This window comes from Pelobates fuscus, chromosome 5 (genome assembly GCF_036172605.1).
Source record: "Pelobates fuscus isolate aPelFus1 chromosome 5, aPelFus1.pri, whole genome shotgun sequence".
In the NCBI taxonomy this organism is placed as follows: Eukaryota; Metazoa; Chordata; class Amphibia; order Anura; family Pelobatidae; genus Pelobates; species Pelobates fuscus.
The window spans coordinates 116,296,391-116,317,147 of record NC_086321.1 but is presented as its reverse complement, the minus strand read 5'-3'; the positions used below and the strand labels follow the sequence as shown (position 1 = coordinate 116,317,147).

The following is a 20,757-nucleotide window of genomic DNA, read 5'->3' as shown; positions in this document are numbered from 1 at the left end:
AGAAACAAGCAGAGGTCAGTGATCCGGTGTAACACAAAAACAATAAACAAGTAAATGGTCAAGGATTACAGATATCAAGGAAAAAGAGAACAGGCCTGTTTAAAATGTCAATAATCAAACAATAAAGATAACTTGGATAACACTTGGGAATCCATTGTAGTAATGAAACAGAGGAGCAGGCGTATAAAGGCAAAGCCACCTAAAGCCACCTATGACTGGTCCGCATCATACCTGTAACTATAGTACAAGTGAGCACAGAGTCACAGGAATTATGAAATTCGTCCCTGCACAGGTATAGTAAATTGCATTTCTATAGTCTAACACTCACTGGGCTATGGAAGTGTGTTTTAGTAGACCTGTACAGGGATGCTGCAGAGGACAGACAAACATGCAGTGATATTTATGTATTTGGCTTTGTGATCTCCTCTAGTGCTGGCAGCTAGTCTCCCTGCAGCTCAGTTCAGTGCCCAGTGCTCTCTGTTGTTGAGCTGTGCTTGTATGGGACTAAGAAAGAGAGTATACTAGAACCGGAGAGAGTTCTAAAAAGGGACACGCTTTTAGTGCACAAAGCTGCATTTTGCAAAAATTAAAAACATTTGCAAAAAGTACAGCATATTACGGTGGCCAAAAGCATAAACGTTGTATTGGGGATCTTAGTGATCCTTTAAAATGTTTCACTATGTTTGTATGTAAGATTTGAAAAAGGCTTGTTTGTGAGCCGAAACTAAATAGCTTTTTTATCACTACTTCCGTGTCTCGTCTTCACTGCTCCAGGTTTGATGTGTACTCTTTCTCTATGCTTGCAGTCATGGAAAAGCAAACAAACAAATATTTATGCACCGTGAAATTTGTTCAGAATTAGATCTACTGCTTGCACAGATGCTCAGTGCCTGTCAAATATTAATTGAACAATACATTTAAAAAAAAAAATTAGGGAGTTTGCAAAATGCAAATTTGTGTGGGTACGCACTGTGGATATGAAATATTTATATATTCTCTAGCTATTTGACTAGAAATGTTCAAATTATATATTATCATCTGTACATGATTTTTAAATGAGAGGTGCACTGAAGTGCAAAAACATAACCAAAAAACAAGTTTACTGTTCTGATCACCGGTCACAAGCGCAATATTTTATCATAGATATACAGCCTCCAGTAAAATGTCTAAGGACGATGACGACGATGAGGAGGAATTTGAAAGGACCATTGCTGGCACACAATGGAGAAGTGGCAGCACCAAGCAATGGACTTCAAGCCCAAACAAGGCACCAGAATCCATTACTAGGGCAATTTCAAGTGATTGTCAGGTAAAACCAAATTCCAACATTATGAGAAACCAAAAAAATATATAACAGCCACCGGATGTCATTGTATTAAATGTTCTTTTTCCTCCAACCTCCATGACCTATTTTGCTTTCAGAAGTGGTCATGGAGTAAGCAGTCTGTATGTGCAGCATTTCTCCTTCAAACGCAGCACACGAGGAGATATCTTCACTTTTGTGCTGGGGGTTATTTGCACCTCCAGAACATGTGACTTAGGATGTGTGGATCTCTGTTTTGGGCTGCTTAGTGTTAATTCTGTGCAACTATCATGTCTGTCGTCAGCACACACTGCACACTGGTGACAGACGTAATAAATTTCTACCCTTTTGAAAGTCCACCCCACACTCCCTCTTCTCCCCTCTTCTTCTCGGCTCAAGGACTCTGAGCCTGGAGATCGGTCCAATCAAATGCTTCTCTATGAGGGCATTATAATTAAATAAAATGATCTTCAGAAAAGGGTTAGAGTATCCCTTGACAAGCAATGTGTTATTAAAGCCACGTAATACTCATGTGATGATATAAATACTGTTAAGTGTAATCCACCCACTTTCAGCTGGACGTATGAATAGTTCTCAGAATGAAAATTCTCCCTACAGATATTAAGGGTACCCAAAATATCCAGATTTATTTTCAGTTATTTTATACACATTAAAATGCATTATTCTATTGATTAACAAAAAATAGAAACAATTCTATATGTTATTGTAACAATTTGTAAATAATGTTATGCTTTAAATATACAATGACTAGGTTGTATATAAGAAGCTCCTCCCACTTACTGTTGATTGGTTAACTACATGGTGTGTGGCAGGTGGTTGGCCTAACTTGAAACTTCTATTCAGCCATCTTGTGGTCAGATGCTTGACATTGGTAACGATAATACTCTAGTTACTTCTACAATTTTATCCTTTTACAACCAACTATTGATAACTCGTAATTTAAAAAAAAAAAGGTTTTGTAGCGTTAAATATATAATCTATGTATTTTGGCCTGCACCTTCTATTTTTGCATCAGGATTCACCTGACCAAGCACAGTACAGGAGAGCCATTGAAGACCTTGCTACAGAACGTGTCCTTCTGGAAGAATCAGCGGCCAAGCTTCGCAGAGTAAGTGCATTTGTGGTAATACACATATCTCATAATTCATATTCTAGGTTATGACAATTAAAACACACAGCTTCAGTAACTATAAAAAAAGATATTCCATGTGCTCAAATATTTTCTCTATATTTATATATATATATACGGTATATATATTTTTTGATTAGATGTGTTCATTTGTTGTTTAGAATACTCAGCCCCACTCTCCTTGAAAAAGGGGGGGAGGGGGGAACAATATTCAATTTACCTTTATTGCAGTGCCAAGGCAGACTCTTCACTGCAGCCCAATTCTTCTACTCTGTGTAGTCATCAATACAAGCACATTTTTCTTAGGAAAAGCACTGGACACACACAATGTCCAGCATCAGCATGCTTACTCCAGTTGTCAAATAGGTTAAACAATTAAGGGTATTTGTATGTACACCCTTGGTGGCTGCAGAGAGCTTATGTTAGCTTCACTGAGTCCCGCAGCCCTGTCAACTGATTGGCTGAGAATGTCAGCTGAGTGCTCTCAGCCAATGAGCTAAGCCCTGCACTCCAAGTTTGCTCACTGCAGGGCGTTTCCAATAACAATGTAAGAGGTGACCTGCGCATGGCCCTAGGTAAATTGTCAAAGCGTTCGCAAATGGTTTAACTTCTTACAATGGGAGGGTGCAAGGTCACTCCTTTTTAGTGGTACCTTCACTATCCCCTCTTTATCCTCTATATGTGTGTAGTTTTTCACATTCAAGTTATATTGAAATATTCTAAATCAGCCGGGAGTGTGGAAGTTAAGGTCAGGTAACAAAATGGATGTAGGAAGGAGAGATGATATAAAAAAATACAGTGAACATGTTGTTTTGTTCCAAAGTTTAATGATCACTCTTCAAGTGGCTATAGAATATATAAAATGTGTTAATGTGTATATAAAATCAGTTGTAATAATAACACCACCCATGGATATACTCTGATATGATTTGGGACAGTGTGAAAGACAAGATCCCGGTTTGCTTTTCATGTTTGCTGCCTTTAATGTCATTCCCAGGATGCAATTTTGGAAGAAGAGAGATTAACAAAGAAGAAGGCTCAATGCAGGGAAGCTGATCTGTCATTAAATGACCTCCTACTCCAGAAAAAGGTTTAGATCTGCTTTTCTATTAATGTCACTGTGAATAAAATCTGGATTTTCTCTAGCCGTAATTGATACTGTATGCAAAAAGGCTCTGATCAAATTGTATCTACTGGAAATAAATGGAGTCAGTCACATACTTACCCAGATTAAAGAGAACTTTCTATCCTACTTCTAGATTAGGCATTTAGAAAGTACGGATCATGCTAGATATGGTAACAGATTTGACTAATTCAAGAGACATTGTATGTAAAAGGTATTGAACCATAGAAAGTAAATATAAGAAAAATGGGAAAAATAAGGAAACAAAACTGTATATATATTTATATGATGATATATAGGTTTTCATACCTTGGTTGAAGGTTGCCAGTAAGTGGAAGGAGCTAATCTGCTTTATGTCATATTACAGCTGCTTAGAATTGGGTTCTTAGCACCTGCCTGCAACATGAGTCAAAATGAAATGATCACAGATAAATAGCTTTTGATATGTTGTATTGTATGTTAAGAGGTTTAATACTATAGGCATTTATTAAATATTGGAATTTTGGTTCACTCCTACATCCTCTGTTTATGATCCTATTGTAAAAACAATAACTATGTAAGAAATCTGCGATGACCCTCATTTAACCTCTTCATGACTTTCATGAGTTTCTGTGCCTTATTGAATAAATCACTGTTGGCATTCATTCCTAATCCTAGTTCTAACCCCAAACCTAATATTAATCCTAATTCTAACCCTACTTTGAACTCCTATAATACATGTGAGACGTCAAGGCTGAGTGATAGCTGCGAGGGACAGTTACAGTATTTAAACTCTCTAGGTGTCAGTTAAGGCATGCAGGTTCTGTGATTCAATCCCAGAGTGATCACAGCACGGGGGAGGAAATTGTGGTGTATTGCTGGGTAGTTGCTGACCTTGATTTACAGGATATAGATGATGTTCCTAGCTCTACTACATGGTTTGTGGAATCCAATCACTGTGGCAGACTGTCACAGAAATTGGATGTTGGGGAAGACCTAAGATGAGATATTGCTAGATTGACTCATAACTGAGGCATCTATAAAAAGCCAGGAACATATGGGCCCCAGTTTTGCCTCATAGCAACGGGTGGCTGTGGCTTGGTGATGTTTAATGTACTAAGTGATGTAAATACTCTGTACCCTCACTATCATTAAGTGACTGCTACCAGGGTTCCAAACAGATGCAATACTGTATATAGGATAATCTGGAAACACAGCAGCTTAGAAAGGAGGGTAGAGTCTTATCCAGTACAAAAAATACATATATCATTTGAATGAATGACTTTGACCATCATGTCTTTGCAAATTTGCATGTGTTAATATACACTAAATAATATGAAATGAAAATTTCTCCTTTAGGCATGTCTTAAATAATACATTAAGCAGAAACAGAAGCATAGTCTTGCTTACTATACTGTATTACCTACTATAAGACAACTCGGTTTTATTATTAGTAAGTGTCCAAATCCTTTTTTTGTTATGCTGATGTTAGGAAGCATACCTGGAGTTGGAGTCACTCAGAGACTTACTGGAGAGAACTCGGAATGAAGCTGTGAGAATGGAGACACATGTAAGGGAGACGCAGATGGCAGAGGAGTCTTTAAGGTAAGGATCTGGTCCCTACAGGAATAGCATAAAGTCAGGCAATGGCCACGTTTAACCTTTCACACATCCTTGTTGCTGCTGTGAATACAAAGGGGGAAACCTCAACTTTTTCGATAGTTCTCTAAAAAAGGAAATTCATTGACTCCAGAGTGACAATCAGATCTCCTATTTGTTCTACAAGCTGTTAATAATATACAGAGCTTGTTTTGTCTTTTGTTTACATACATACATACATACATACTCACTGCTGCTCAAATCACATTTTGAGTAACAAAACTATATGGTATTTTTCTTAATTACCCTACATCATATTAATGTTGAGCCAGTGGCTGTAGATGTACAGTTATTCCAGGATATTCATTTGGGTGAAGATCTTTAATCACTGATGTCTGACAGGAGTGAACTGGTGTTGCTGGAATACAAGCATAGCGATTATCTGAAGGAGCTGAAAGAACTAGAGATGGAACTGGACTCTATAAAGCAGCAATGCTCCAGTGCACATAGCGGCCAGATATCCAATTTAAAGTACGAGGTGAGAGAATTTGCTGTGAAGCAGTGTATAGCATCCCTGACAGAGAGCTCAGCATTTGCTTCTCTCTTCTCTTCTGGCTATTTTAAACAATTCCGTCATGTTTGATCTCTTAAATTAACGATGGAGATCCACGTAACTTGATGAATTCTTGTTGCAGTTGCATTAAAATGTTTTCCTTGTGCTGGAGGGAGAAGTATGTGATTGTTACAAATTTCTCTATCAGATCTCATCACTTACAAACGAGAGAGATGAGCTTAAAGCCCGTTTACGCCACACGGAGGGAAGCCTTACATTCATGGAGCGCCAGGAGCTGGAACGACAACTCAGTAATGCAAAATCCGAGCTGTTCTCTGAGCAACGAACAACCAGAGCCAAGATTGTGAAGCTGGAAGAGGTGGGCTCATGGGTTTTGCTAGTAGTCCTGCATTGTCTTTATTATAAACGTTTTAGTGTGAATATCTTGATATTATCTGTTCATATCCCTTAATCTTCCACTCCTCAATATTTATCTGCTATGCACCACCTCTTGAACATGCGGTTCTGAACGTACCAGGGCAGAGTAGAACATGGAGGAGCTTGAGCTGTGATGATCATACCTTAGATATTGGCACTTAATGTCGCTAGCACAGACTTCTTCTCCCTTTATTTACCCATATGAATAATATACAGCCAATATATTGCCAGTAACTGTCTTGGGTTTGTATTTGTATTGGATTTGTATTGCAAGTCTGCTATATTGCATAGCCAATGGGTTTCATTGAGACTGTTCATTCAGTGTTTTCACTTTGTGAATACAGATACAATGTATATTGCTTTGCTGCAAAATATGTCTCCTGTAACTTGTATTGAACCGCATTCATCATAATAGGATGCCCTGAAGGATCATTTGAGTACCTTGAGTTGTCAACCTTTGGAGGTGTTATATAGGAAATAGTGATGTACATTGAAAGTGTAATCTGTACATTTGTTTTAATATGGAATTGCATTCTATCTACAGAATTTGGAAGAATCTCAGTGCAAACTGGAAGAAAAAATAACAGAATGTGCAGAGAAACAAGAGAAGAATAAACTGCTTAAATCCCAGCTACGTGAGCTGGAAAAGAAATACGAAAGCCAAATTCAGGTATTTTCTATGCCCGGTTACTGGTTACTTTTCGAGAATAGTCTTCCAGTTGTAACTGGATTGAAGGTGCTGGTTTAGGGCTTTTTCTGAGCCACAGTCACTGACATGAACAATCTGTGTTCCCGGCTGTTAGTCCATATTGTAGTTAAGTGAAATATATTTTGGGGTAATAATTTGCACTTTTGTATCAATTTTTATCTTTTACCTGAAAGATTGATTGGAAGCCTGCAGCTCTCTCAGCTGTTGATAAACAACTATTTTATTTATACGATCACCAGCTGTAGAACTGCGCGTCACCTACTCCTAAAAAAGAGCAATGTCGCATATGTTTGTGGTCGGTGAACTTGCTGTGAAGCTGAAATTGTCCTTCCTTCAGTTAAAGGGACACTATAGTCACCCAGACCACTTCAGCTCAATTAAGTGGTCTGGGTGCTAGGTCCCTCAGGTTTTAACCCTTCACATGTAAACATAGCAGTTTCAGAGAAACTGCTATGTTTACATAGCAGGGTTAATTCAACCTCTAGTGGCTGTCTTCCTGACAGCTGCTAGAGGCGCTTCTGCGACGCTGGATGCAAAATTTGCATCCAGTGTGCAGAACGTCCATATGAAAGCATTGAGAAATGCTTTCCTATAGAATGTTAGAATGCGCGTGGCTCTTGCCGCGCACGCGCATTCCGCTCCACTTGGGAGCTGACGTTGGCGGGGGAGGAGAGGTCACCAGCACCGAGGGAGCCCGGCGCTGGATTAAGGTAAACTGCTGAAGGGGTTTTAACCCCTTCAGCGCCATGGGAGGGGGCCCCTGAGGGTGAGGGTCCCCCAAGGATGACATAGTGTCAGGAAAACGGGTTTGTTTTCCTGACACTATAGTGATCTTTTAACTAAAGAGGTTGAAAAATTGCCACTGTGAAGGTGATGCTGAGCTGCAGATTAGTTAATTTTATTAATTATTGCTATGGTACAGAGCAATATGGTAGAATTTGCCTAATTATATAGTGTGAGTGTATATATTTTACATACTGTCGCAAACATAATTCAGTGACATTTCACTGTTACAGAAGCAGGAAGAAGAGGCCAGTGAACACAACGAAGCTTTTAACCAGCAAGTCACAGAGTTAAGTTCCCAGGTGAGGGAGCAAAACACTAGAATTGCATCGCTGGAGAAGATTCTATCTGAGAAGGAGCTGGATCTGCTCAGACTCAGAGATGTGATCTCGTCCCTCAAGGCTGAAAAGGAAGCGCATGTTTTTGCAGCAGAGGCCCTGAAAGAAGAACAAAACAAACGAGTACTTGACCTACAGCAACAGCATCAGCAAGACAAGGTAAATAAATACTGTGTCAATCCCCACTACCACAAGCCCCCAGGTGTAGATATTTCAGAATATTACCCTGCAGTTCAATCAGTTCCAATCTGTGGAGAGTTTTTTCATTTGATTCTTAATATTTTTAGCGATGTCTTTTCTCCCTTAAAAGAAAAACACGTTCTCCTTTTGGGGATTCAGTATAGTTCTCAAAAAGACCATACAATCTTATTGTTCCTTCTTGAAGGAGGTGAGTTTAGAATTTCAGACATTTGTATTAAAGGACCACTATAGTATCAGGAAAACATACTCGTTTTCCTGGCACTACAGTGCCCTGAGGGTGCCCCCACCCTCAGGGTCCCACTCCCGTGGCACTGAAGGGGGAGTAAGGGGTTAATCCCATACCTTTTTTCCAGTGCCGGGCTCCCTCAGCGCTGGGGACTCTCCTCCCTCTTCTTCCGTCATCGGCTGAATGCGCATGTGCGGCAAGAGCCGCGTGCGCATTCAGCCAGTCCATAGGAAAGCATTCTCAATGCTTTCCTATGGACGCTGGCGTCTTCTCACTGTGAAAATCACAGTGAGAAGCGTGGAAGCGCCTCTTGCGGCTGTCAATGAGACAGCCACTAGAGGCTGGATTAACCCTATTGTAAACATAGCAGTGTCTCTGAAACTGCTATGTTTACTGCAAAAAGGGTTAAACCTAGCTGGACCTGGCACCCAGACCACTTTATTAAGTTGAAGTGGTCTGGGTGCCTATAGTGGTCCTTTAAGCCATGTGTATAGAAGCAGGATTAGAAACCGCAGTTCTGTGAGTTCTCTCAGTAGCCATCACCGGATCTCCTGCATTTATGGTTTGCACTGGATATAATTTGCTCTCTCCTCAGATTATGACAGTAACCTCGACAACTATTCCATATTACCAGATTATTGTGTATTGTAATAAAGACAAGATAAGCGGTACGTAATAGTACACATTTTGTTTAATCAGGACAGGCAGCTGGCTGAACTGAAAGAACAGATGCACTGCCAGAAACAAATGGAAATCCAACAGGTGAGCTTGGCTAACTTGGACACACGACTGAACTTCTACTTCACTGGGCCTGATGGCAGATAATTATGGGTTATTACGAAGATTACACAGTGTCATTTTTTCAGCTGTCTTTTTTTTATGAGTTCAGTTTGCAGAAAATATGGAGCAAGTGAAAATAAAAGCACTGCAGGACCAAGCGGAATCTCTCAGAAAAGAAACAGACAAAGCCTTAAAGACTCTCGAGGTAGGACTCCGGTATCCTCTTTGGTGAAATATGGCTTCTGATAAGAACATTGGCTGTTGTCTTGAATTCCAGTGGGATTTACTTGTCTCTGGGTTGTCCTTTGTTTATAGTTACAGACGTGACCTGATCAGACGCAGTCATGTCCACGTGACTGTGATGATCTTTAAATCGGTTAGTTTATTCAGTCATAATAACTTGGTATCTTACTTGTATTATATTTAAATGCAGGGCTATTACTGTGATTATTAATTATTATGTAGTTACACAAAAGAACCAGTGTAGAAAGAGCAATTCTGTAGCAAAAAATCTAAATGTGAACCAATCACCTTGCAAAACAGAGTGGAATTCTTCCTGACTGTTCCACAAATTATTTCCAGAGGACACCTGGGACACACCATCACTGCATGTATATATATTCTCTAAAATAATACTTCCTGGAACACTAAAGGGAAATTGACCATAGCACCGATATCTCACATATTCATTCCTTTGCTGTTGTATATCCACTACTCATGGTTATTGTGTTCTAGGGGAAGGATAAAGAAATTGCAAAGCTGAAAGAGACTCTCAAATCCCAGAAGGAATCAATGAAGAAGCTAGCTGCAGAACTGAAGCAGGAAGCAAGAGAGATGGTAATACAGAAGACAACATCTTACCTCTTATAACGTCTTACATTTTATGTGTATGCAGAGTTCCTCTGTGATGTTACTCTGTATGTGCTCTACAGCTACATAATTAGTCACATGTACAGTGCCAGTTGAACGTAATAAGGTGAAAACTTGGTATTCGTTGGTAATTGTTAATGTAATGTAAGGTTACCTGATACAGGTGGAGAATTACAGTCTTACATCTGATAGGTATCTACTTAGAAACAGCTGCTCACAATCGCACCATGTTAATACTTATTTTAGAATAAGTATTCTCATAATAACATCAATGTGTTAAGCATCCTCCTGCCACAATCCTGCCGAAGAGGAGTCATTGAAACCATCACTGAAAAGACTTTCTAACAATTAATCCATATCTGGAAATATTTCTAAGTGTCTGCGTATGAGCAGACAACACTTTGATGATCTGTGCAAGCAACGTTAAAGGGACACTATAGTTACCTTAACCACTACAGCTTAATTTCTGGGGCATATAGCCTGTCCCTGAAGACTGAGCATTGTAAACTTTGCCCTCCTGGTTTCAGTTGCGGCAAGAGCTAATATGTAAGTTAATATAATTTTTAATACACATGGTGGACATCTAAATAGTTAGTATTCTAAGTAGCGTTAGCATATAGCATAAGGGATATAGGTTTGTATTCCTAATGCTATTGTGTTCCTTTAGCTCACAATTCCTCATGAATCAAGTAGACAAATACACTTTAACTACAATAATGCATAGTAAAATCAATAAAATAATATACACATTAACATTACATGAAATGCCAGGTTATAAGTACTTAAAAAAAACAACAACAAAAAACAACAACATATTTTGACTTTGGTGAGTTTACTGGCAGTAAAATTGTTTCTGAATTTTGAAATGTGATTGAGTCTGAAAACTGTCACAACTCCGTTGTATTTTAAACATTGCCTTGGGGCAAGAGGCTGATTGAACAGTGTATATTCAACCAGAACTGAGTAGAACAGTGTATATTAGCCCCGTTTCAATTTTGCTATCTGTTTAATCTTGTATTTCATTTTGGTATGCTCAAAGATTTGGCAAGCTGTTATTCTTTTTTTATAAGATTAATTTGTTTTGTATTAATCTTAAACTGCACGGACATCTTCACCTGAACTGGAGTCAAACTGTTGTGTGATTTCCAGGTACATAACACACTGCTCCGTGAGCAGAAGAAATGGGAGGGTGAGAAGAAGGATGCTTTACAAATACAGAGACATACCCTAGAGGAGCAGAAGCTTCAAGACATGGCTGATCTGCGTGAAGCACTGGAAAACGAACACAGAATGGTGATGACATTGGAGAGGAAATTGGCAGACCTTCAAAATGTAAGGGGATAGATACATTTCTGCTTTCTGGAGACAATAATAAACAATACGACCTTCACCATTATGCATTTCTACCTCTCTCTCTCCTGTTCTCTCTCTCCTTTGTGTATCACTAGTAACACATTTTAGCACCAAGTACCCCAATGTCCTTTCATGTATGGCGCTTATAACATTTTTTTAGAAAATATCTGAAATGACAATGTTTATTGGCTTCTACCTTGCTTCATCATGTCTTTTATGGACTTCACCGGTTGAGAAACTATGGACTGGAATATATAGCCAATGAATAGAATATATATTAAGTCTTACTTCCTTGATGGTGTTTTACAGGAAATTCAGGAGCATGAGATTCACAAGCGTTCGCTGCTTCGAGAAAACCAAGAAGCTCTGGATGGGCTGCGTACTGTCCTCAAGGAAGAGAAGCAGCAAGAGTTAATGAAACTGCAACAAGAACTATCACAGGTATGGTCGAGATTAAATATAATCTGTTTTGTTTAATGAATACCTTCAATCAGAAATCAGCAGGAAAACGAGTAGTGCATGATAACCCACCCTCTTATGTGGTTAATGTTTTGTTTTTTCTTGTCTCTGTCCCTCTTGTACTGTGCAAGTCACTGTGTCAAAATAAAGTTAATGTAAAGAAAATCTATTTTTGTAAAGTTTAGCTTTTTATGTTTTAGTACATTTGCTCTTTTTGTGGTAGCATTTATGTTTGGTACTTTCAATGCAGTCACTACATTTCTGGACAATCGCACAGTTTTTTGTAGTGGGAGAATAAAGTGCGGACTGTTACTTTAATTTAAATCTATTCACATTTATGAACCATGTAGGAACAGCTTTTCTTGTACACAGTCTTTGATTTCAGTGTATAACATATATGGTAGGCAATCATAACTGATAACTCTGCAACATGATACAGAAATTCTGGAACAAGAATCCACTATATTCAGCAGTAAAAAAAAAAAAAAAATAAAGGTCTGGGATGCCTACTTATTATCTCTATTTATTTAGGCTTCCACAAAATAAAGAACATTATGGACACAAGGCATTTGTGACATTATTTCACATCAATTACATAAACACAATATAAAGTTTAATAATTGGATGATTGACAGAAAGAGGTGGGTTCGTCTCATGCATTCATAGTGTCATGTAACTGAAAGGGATCATTTTATTATATTGTTATCCAATAAAACAATGTATTATATATAGTACATTAACAATCAGAATCCTTTTCTTATTGGATCCTTGTCCCAAGCCAGGACTGGCATAGAGCTTATCTAGCTACCAAAGAAAGTATATAGACTTTGTACAGTATTAGGAAAAAGTTATTTGTAGTATGTATAGAAAAGTGTTAACGTTACCATGACATCATATTTTCCACCACCAGAGGAGCCACATGTAGACAGTCTGCTTCTGCGGGAAAAAGAAGATATATATGTGTGTGTGTGTGTGTCAGGGAAACGGTAACACTCTCTACTTTACATCTCGTAAATATTTTTGTATTTTTTTTTTTTTTTTTTAAAGTATGCATTAGATTGCCTGAAAAAGTGTAAGTAGATATGTCATCAAGTATGATCTGTGCAGTGTAATACTGAGTTACATTGTGACTGATTGTGTAGGACAGAGATCGAGATTTGGAGCGGCTAAAGATCAGGCTCCAGCAGATGGAGGAAGAACAGCATGTTCTGCGGGCTGAGAAGAACGAGGCGGTCTTCAGAGAGAGAGAGGCTCTGGCCCAGACGGAGCGAGCTGAGAGAGCACTGGCCAGGGATATTACAGCAGAATGCGAGCATATCATGAATACTACAGGGAGACCCAGAACCCAAAGCCCTTCACGCAGCAGGTATGGGTAACTCACTTCAGCTCTATTACTATGTCTTACAATTGTCATTTAAGATAGCAGTAGTCATTACCCTTCATAATCGTATTATAATAGCTAGGAAGACATTAAAAGTAAATGACTGGGCAGACGTATTATGATACTGTTACTGTACACTCTAACCCTCATTTTCAGAAGCCAGTCTTGCCTCTCTACCAACCAAGCATTACAAATGCTGCATGGAGTGAATGAGGAGAACAACCAGTTCATTCATGAACTGCAACAGGAAGTAGAGGCTCAAAAACGGACAGTCATTCATGTGCAGAGAGAGAAGGTGAGATGAGAAAGTTTGCATTAAGCCCCATGTTTACTGGGAGCAAAGAATAGTGTAACAGGTCAGGGGAATATAGTCATTATGAACAATTTAAATATACTGTATATGTCTGGATTAATAAATGCCGTATCATTTTCTATCTCTTGCTCAGGAACGAGAGTTGCAGCAGCTGAAAGAACAGTTGCAGATGGACAAGGAAAAAGCTCTAAGTTTGTTAAAAGAGAGGCTCATACAGGTAATCCTTGTGCAGCTGCTATTTTATGTTCCCTTATATTATTGGTCACAGTATCAAGTGATTGTAGGATGACTTGATAAAATCCTTTGGTACTCATAGCTTTAAAGATATATGTACATTAGTACTTTTGTGCAAAAACCTCAACATTCTTGTCAGATTTTGCATAATTATTTCCCTTGTGTTTTATGACAGGAACATATTGAGGAGATCACAAACATGCAGAGGGACCAACTGAGGGGGAGCAATGGACCTGATGGTCAATCTTTGCGTCAGCAGCTTCGAGAGAAAGATAATGAACTGCGAGCCATCCAGAGGAACATGGCCAAATGGAAAGAAGAGACCGCAACAAAACTGGCTCAGAAATTTGAAGAGGAGCTGAATGTAGAACTGGAAAAGTGCGTAAATATGTAATTGTTCATTGTGCTAGTTCATTGCTGAGCAACTAGATTATTTTCTAAGTGTGTAAGTGTATTAAACGACTATAAAAAATGTCCAGCTAGAGTTACAAACTAATAGCACTTTCATTCCTTTGTGGCCTATACATTGGGACTTGGATGTCATCAAATTGTTTAGTTTTTTCCCCCTTAAATCCATCTTGCTCTTATTACTCATTGTATTACACACATATTTTCGTACTGTCTTTTTCCTTAGAAAAGTAGAGTAAAACTATTGTTTATATTAGTAAAGGGAAATCTGAATAGCCCTGGTCAGCATTCGTCAGCCTCTAAGAATTCTGTGCAGTGTGAAACATACCTCTGCAACTGAATTGTTATTTATGAGCAGACTATACCAGAGCACATGGAATTGAAGTTTTTTCTGAAACGTTAAAGCTGACTGTCTTAGATTGTTATGGAACACAGCGGTTTATAAACATCCCCATATCCTAGATTCACTACTGCTCCATGCCCCAGGTAGTCTACATAAGGATTACATTTGTGGTGATTGCCAAGTACATTTAATATGGACATGTTTTAGTTGTATGTATAGTTATCTGGTTATTGTTTATATTAGGATCTTGATATTTACGATTCTGCTGCCTTCTTTTTCCTGTTTTGCTTTTATCCCCTCCATCTCTCAAACTGATGGAGAAGAGGACAATCAGAAAATGTGAGATACATTGTAAGTAGTGTACAGCTACACAAGTCATCAAACTAACTTTTGACAGGTGCCCCGCCCCTTTTTAGTAAACCACGCCCACTGCGCAATATAACCCCGCCCATTGCGCATTGTTGTGTGATCCGCCCCTTTTTTGACAAAACCACGCCCATGACACCTTATGGGCCCCGCCCCTAATACATTTTTATTTTGTCAGGTGCCCCACCCCTATTTATTAAACCACGCCTGTTGCGCAATATGACCCGCCCATTGCGCGACGATGTGTGTACCGCCCCTTCTTTACTAAACCATGGCACTAAACCACAACCATGGCACATTACGTCCCCAGTGCTATTTTTGACGTAGTAACGGCCATTTTTATGAGTCCACACACACGGCGTGTTATGACCACGCCCATGATCTTTATTACATATTAGCGAACATTTTAATGAAGCCACATCACGGGGTGTTATAGACACGATACAATGTTCATAGAGTGTGCCACCATATGGTTGTATGAGGTATTACATTCTTTGATTGGATTTTTTACATTTATTTTTAATTTCATTTAGAGGAAGGATATTGCTGAGTAAAGGGATTGTGTCTGGGCATGTTTTTGAAAGATGTGTCTGGGATCTTTTTTAAAGTATAGAACAAACACAGAGGACAGATTTATATAAATCGGAGAAATAAATAAATGCCAAATTAACTCATATAGCAATGTTTATTAGACAAAAAAAAAGTCAATGCAATATTCACAGGAAAAACAATAATACAATATCCGCAGGAAAAGCTATAATACAATATATGTAGGAAAAGCAATAATCATCAAATGTATTAGTCAGAAAAGCAAGGAATAAACATCACAAATTCAACCAATCAGCAGGATGCTTTAGTATACGTGGGCGCTTCTTAGGTAGCAAATAGCCGTGAGATGTAGTTAATCCCGGGGTGCTAAAAGAAATATTTGGTAACGATTGTCTCTTTTGAAAATGGGGTGTTATGTCCCGAGTCTCACTTGGAAGGCTCTGCAATTTCAATCGTTCCAAATAGTCTCTATTTGATGTGTTGCCCACAACTGTAGATGGTATGTTCAGGTCAGCCATAGCCTGAAGAAAAGTATCCCAGCCCAGAGGTAATTTACGTACCGTAACATTGTGACTCTGGGTAACACTACGTACCAAATCGAGTATGCTGGATCCCGGTACAACAGTGTTTTTATAAACAAATTCACCCTTATCATTCCAAGCGGTAATGTGCTTAAATTGAGACATTCTACTCAACAACAATTCAGCATTTTTTTTATAGCGGACATTTACATTATTAACAACTTCATGAAATACAGCGTCTGAAACATCAGAGACTCCAGCAGCATGAGGATGTGCTACAGGGGTGTTTGGTACTGAGGATTCTCCAGGAGGTAAGAAAAGTGTCAAGCCCAACTTTTCGCTTTCACTCTGTTTAGCACGTACCAAGTATTTATGCAATATAGTGGTATACCTCTTTATCTTCTCATCATCCGACACACCTCTATTTTGAAGAATAGACATAATCTCATTATCTAGGTTCTGAGTGACAGACTCACGAGAGGCCTCAGAGCTCTGAGTGGTTCGCTGTATTAGGTCTAACTCTTGTTTAGACACTAAGTACTTTTTCTCAGCATGGGCCATTAACGGTTAGTCAAAAGACCGGTCAGCAGAGGTATAGCAAATCCCAACAGAGAGCCAATAAATCCTCCAGACTGTTTAACCAACTGCTTCTTCTTACTAAAAGACACCTTTTTGTTGCTCAGTGCTTTTATATTTTTTCGCCACTTTTTTAGCTTTTCTACTTGTTGTTGTGATAAAGGTATCTTACCTTTAAGGGTATTAAGAGCAATTTCACATATAGCCGTGACTAAATCATGAGATGCGGAGCATAAAATATCTTTTTTCTGTGATGGCGAGGCACTTATTAGACTTTGTAAAGCCAACCAATTGCGACGTATACGCATAGACATCCTTACAGGCTCTGAGATTCGGCAGGGAATGACCTGTTAATGGTATGTTATCGGCTTTTAGAGGGCTGTTTGTTATAAGTATATGCCGAGGGAAGGTCGGGTGGGAAGAGACCAGTTCTTAAGCGGTACTCTTCGAGGGTTGTAGATCTTAAATCTACAAGTAGATAACCATAAGATTTGCGTGTGGCATCTTCAAAAGCATCTAGAAAAAATTGTGATTTACCGGGGTACATTTGGCGGGCCAGAGTAGTGATTTGCAGTTTATCTCTTGGGTTCTTAAAAAGTACCATATATTTAGTGTTTAAAGCTATAGTACGACTTTTTTTACCTTGACAAAACACATTCTGCACCAGATACATAATACTCAGATTTCTGTGGTGCACATACTTGGTAAATGCTTTCTCAATTTCTGAACTCTCACTAGCAGCCTCCATTAAGTCATCAACAATAGTCAAATTTACTCTGTTAGGGGGAAACAAATTATCGTCATTAAATGTTGTGGGTAAACCCTCTATAAAACGAATATTTGGGGTTGTGAGTAATAATTCATCATAAAGCACTTGCCAGCAGGCATAAAACCAAACAATGTTATCAGGAGTGTGCGACATTAATGTGGTAGCATTCTGTAAAACCTGTTTGACAAAATAACTTTTCCCTGAATTAGAAGGGCCGGCCAATATGCATGAAAAAGGATGTTGTAAACGAGTGTCCATGGTGAATGGTTAGTAACCAAATGGGAGAGTGGTAAAGTTGTCGACCAAATATCTTTTTGTATAAACACACTTTTGTGTTTTCTGTAGTGGTCGCGTCTCTATCTGCCAAAGGAGTTTATTTCTGACAATTGAGGTCTGTCGTACCACTATTCTTTTCTGTTCATCAGGGTCTGAGTGCAAGGGGTAGTCCAACACCAGGTCTTTTAAACTGTCAAAGTTAATCAACTGGGCATTACTGGCATGAAGCGTTATGCCTTTCACCTTTAGAGATGTTTTATCCGTCGATAGTTTGTAACCATAAGTCTTGGGCCCTGCAGATACAAACTCTGTAATGTGTGTGTCACAGGGTATTTCACTAGTCAGCTCGCCTAGATAGTCCCCTAGAGGTGGATTCCAGTCACCCGCTGTACTAACAAAAATAACAGAGTCAGTGTCGTGGTAGAGACATCTCTCATTAAGACGGTCTAAAACATTATACAGTTCAAGTCGTGCATAGGCGGTGGTAAAACATGCAATAAATATATTGGTATTGCGAGACGGACTGTGACAGCCCTGGGCGTACTTCCAACTGAGCATGGCTGTGTCATCATTTATGAATGACAGAGAAGACACCTCATATTCAGGTAAAAATACATACCCAAAAAGCTTGTCAGGATCAGATACAAGACTTGTGGTTTGCAAATTAGGTTTCTGACCAAATTTGCCCCATAAAGAATTAAGAAACAATTTGGCAATCTGTCTTTTTGCAGGGTTTACTTCTATTTTCTCTGGTCTTAACAAAATACCCTCTTTAGCGTAATAAGCATCGATGTATTGGCGTCTTTTTTCATCAGTCGTACACCATTCAGGGTAACCTGAGGATTCCTGTTTATCCCTAAGGTGCACCTTTATATACTTTTCAAATAACGTATCGGAAGAGTAAGGAAAGTGCCAAATCTCAAAGATTTTTCCCAACCTGTAGCCCTTAATCAGGGCTTGTTGTATTTCAATAGTGCACCAAGTACCTGTCAAAGATCGTTCCTCCTCATTATGTTCACAATGTGTTGTTTGGTTATTGGCTGTGCATGTGCGACATAATGGGAACATAAGTTTGCCATTCATTTTAACCGGTAGAACAGGGAAAAATAAACCTCGGGGTGGGTACACTGTTACTTTAGCAAGGCCAAAATAGTGTTCAAAAGGCTGAAAATTATCATAAACGATTACCGGGTGACCCGTGGGATATAATTTTGTTTTGTTGACGTAAGGGTATAGACTGGTAGCGTGTTATTCAAATCGAAATAATGTTCACCGCTTCCTGCTATGTAGAATTCGAGTGGTGAAGTTTCCGAAATGGCGGCCAACGGTTGTACTTCCACATACAGGCTTTTTTCTATGCTGGTCTGAGTAGGCTTTATTTCAAAAAGATCCAGTTCTGATTTGGCGCATTCTACGGATGCAGTATGGATAAACGACATGTCAGCTGTTCAAAATATGTTGTTAGCGTTCCTTCGTGATACTCTTCTCTTCTTTCTAGCAGGAGTGCAAGCCTTTTTGTTGCGGGTGTACGTTGTACTTGCAGGAAATACTCCTGATCGTTTCCGTTTCCTTTTAGGATTATTTGTACCTATGTATACTAAACCAGAGCCGTCCTGGGGTTCACCCACTATTTTATTCATCGCAGCCGTTGAAACTCTACCCACAACATCCTTTGCAATGTTCCTAGCCGCTGTTTTCACGTGTGGTTTCACCAATTCTAAACCGCGCCTGAACAATGGTACGGCTCTCCGGAATAAGCTTCTAAATATGCCCCCTAAACCACGACCGTACATATACGTACTACCATGAAATCCCGGCAGTCCCTGACCAGCCTGTGTCTTATAATAATTACTGTAAATGTGTGGTTCGCCATAGATTTTAACAGCAACCATGTTTGTTTTGCTAGTAGTAGACGCTGCGACGGGGGCGAAAGTGAAGCTTAACGATAGACTTTCCGTACTTGAATGAGACGTTTCTATTTTGGTCGTTCTTTATCTCTATTGTGATAGTATCGAAATGATGCTTACTTACTGGTAAGTAATCCGGTTTGATGTACTTCTGAGTTATAATCTCATTGTTATTACCTGTAATTTCAACGGACCGTAACAGCGGTACAAAGCTATCACCCACCCGCTGATGCTCTATTATATCTGTGTATACAAACAGGGTATAAAAACTGCTTTTTATATCTGCACAAATAGTTCCTGAAATAGTTCTATCAAAATGATTAGAGTCAATTCCAAGTATATGAGTCAATTTGTCGCTGGCTATAAATGTATCACGGCCGACAACATGTACATAGCGCTCCAAAACGTCATATTCCAGTTTAATATCCACCGGCAGATCATTATTCGCGGCAATAATCTTGTTAATATTCCGAACCAGCTTCTGAACATCATCATAATACCCTGATTTTACGTTCAGCTGTTTTAGGGGTCCGCCGGCTAAACCAACATATATGTATCCTTCAGCGGTTTCAAAAGTGTTCCATGTATGGGGATATTGTATTTCTGTTAAACCAACTTCCCATTCACCTTTTAAGATAATCGGCTTGGATAGTTTTGTCGTATAATTGGATATTTCGTTTTGAGGGTATATTTCGTGCGATGCGTTACTAGGCAGTGTTACGTAAAATGCTGTGTCCTCCATAGTCGTGTTGTTGTTTAGAGGGTGGTTAACTGCTTTTTGTCAATCCAACTATTGAATGACGCTGGGTAACCTAACCATTTAACGTAGTACAATATTTTACCTTTGTCGCTCTTCTGTCTTAAAACTTTTTCAATTCTGTAAATACGATTGTGATTTGGAGGTATTTTCTGTATTTCTTCAGCGTAGAATGATCCCTCAATTAAATCGCCGTTACAATCTTTTAACATATAGAGTGGTTTTATACCTTTGGTATTTAATGAGTCCACTACAAATATTTCATCAGTGAAGGTCTGCTCATACCCTTTACTGAAAATGTCTTTATACTTTGATATCCTGACTTGGTCTCCAATTTTCAGCGCTGGTTTAATCCTTTTATGATTGAAATACTCCCCGTAAATGTTTTTCCACACCGTGCGTGTGTTTTTCTGCGTCACCGCTGCAGGAGCGCACCGTATTGTTCTGTGTACTGTGTGGTTGTAGCTATATATCAGATCATCCAGAACATCTA

General features: G+C 39.0%; 1 protein-coding gene across 1 annotated transcript in view; it reads left to right on the top strand.

Annotated features, from left to right (window-relative positions):
- The window catches only part of LOC134610868 (trichohyalin-like), a 64,052-nt gene that overhangs the window by 32,315 nt on the left and 10,980 nt on the right, over positions 1 to 20,757 (top strand). Inside the window, exons 8-24 of the mRNA XM_063454167.1 lie at positions 1,144 to 1,309; positions 2,340 to 2,432; positions 3,451 to 3,543; positions 5,048 to 5,160; positions 5,557 to 5,692; positions 5,916 to 6,086; positions 6,690 to 6,815; positions 7,871 to 8,134; positions 9,102 to 9,164; positions 9,292 to 9,387; positions 9,918 to 10,019; positions 11,202 to 11,384; positions 11,715 to 11,846; positions 13,007 to 13,230; positions 13,402 to 13,540; positions 13,692 to 13,775; positions 13,968 to 14,170. Of these exons, the coding sequence (XP_063310237.1) occupies positions 1,144 to 1,309; positions 2,340 to 2,432; positions 3,451 to 3,543; positions 5,048 to 5,160; positions 5,557 to 5,692; positions 5,916 to 6,086; positions 6,690 to 6,815; positions 7,871 to 8,134; positions 9,102 to 9,164; positions 9,292 to 9,387; positions 9,918 to 10,019; positions 11,202 to 11,384; positions 11,715 to 11,846; positions 13,007 to 13,230; positions 13,402 to 13,540; positions 13,692 to 13,775; positions 13,968 to 14,170 (2,388 nt within the window). The remainder of the gene's footprint in view (positions 1 to 1,143; positions 1,310 to 2,339; positions 2,433 to 3,450; positions 3,544 to 5,047; positions 5,161 to 5,556; positions 5,693 to 5,915; positions 6,087 to 6,689; positions 6,816 to 7,870; positions 8,135 to 9,101; positions 9,165 to 9,291; positions 9,388 to 9,917; positions 10,020 to 11,201; positions 11,385 to 11,714; positions 11,847 to 13,006; positions 13,231 to 13,401; positions 13,541 to 13,691; positions 13,776 to 13,967; positions 14,171 to 20,757) is intronic.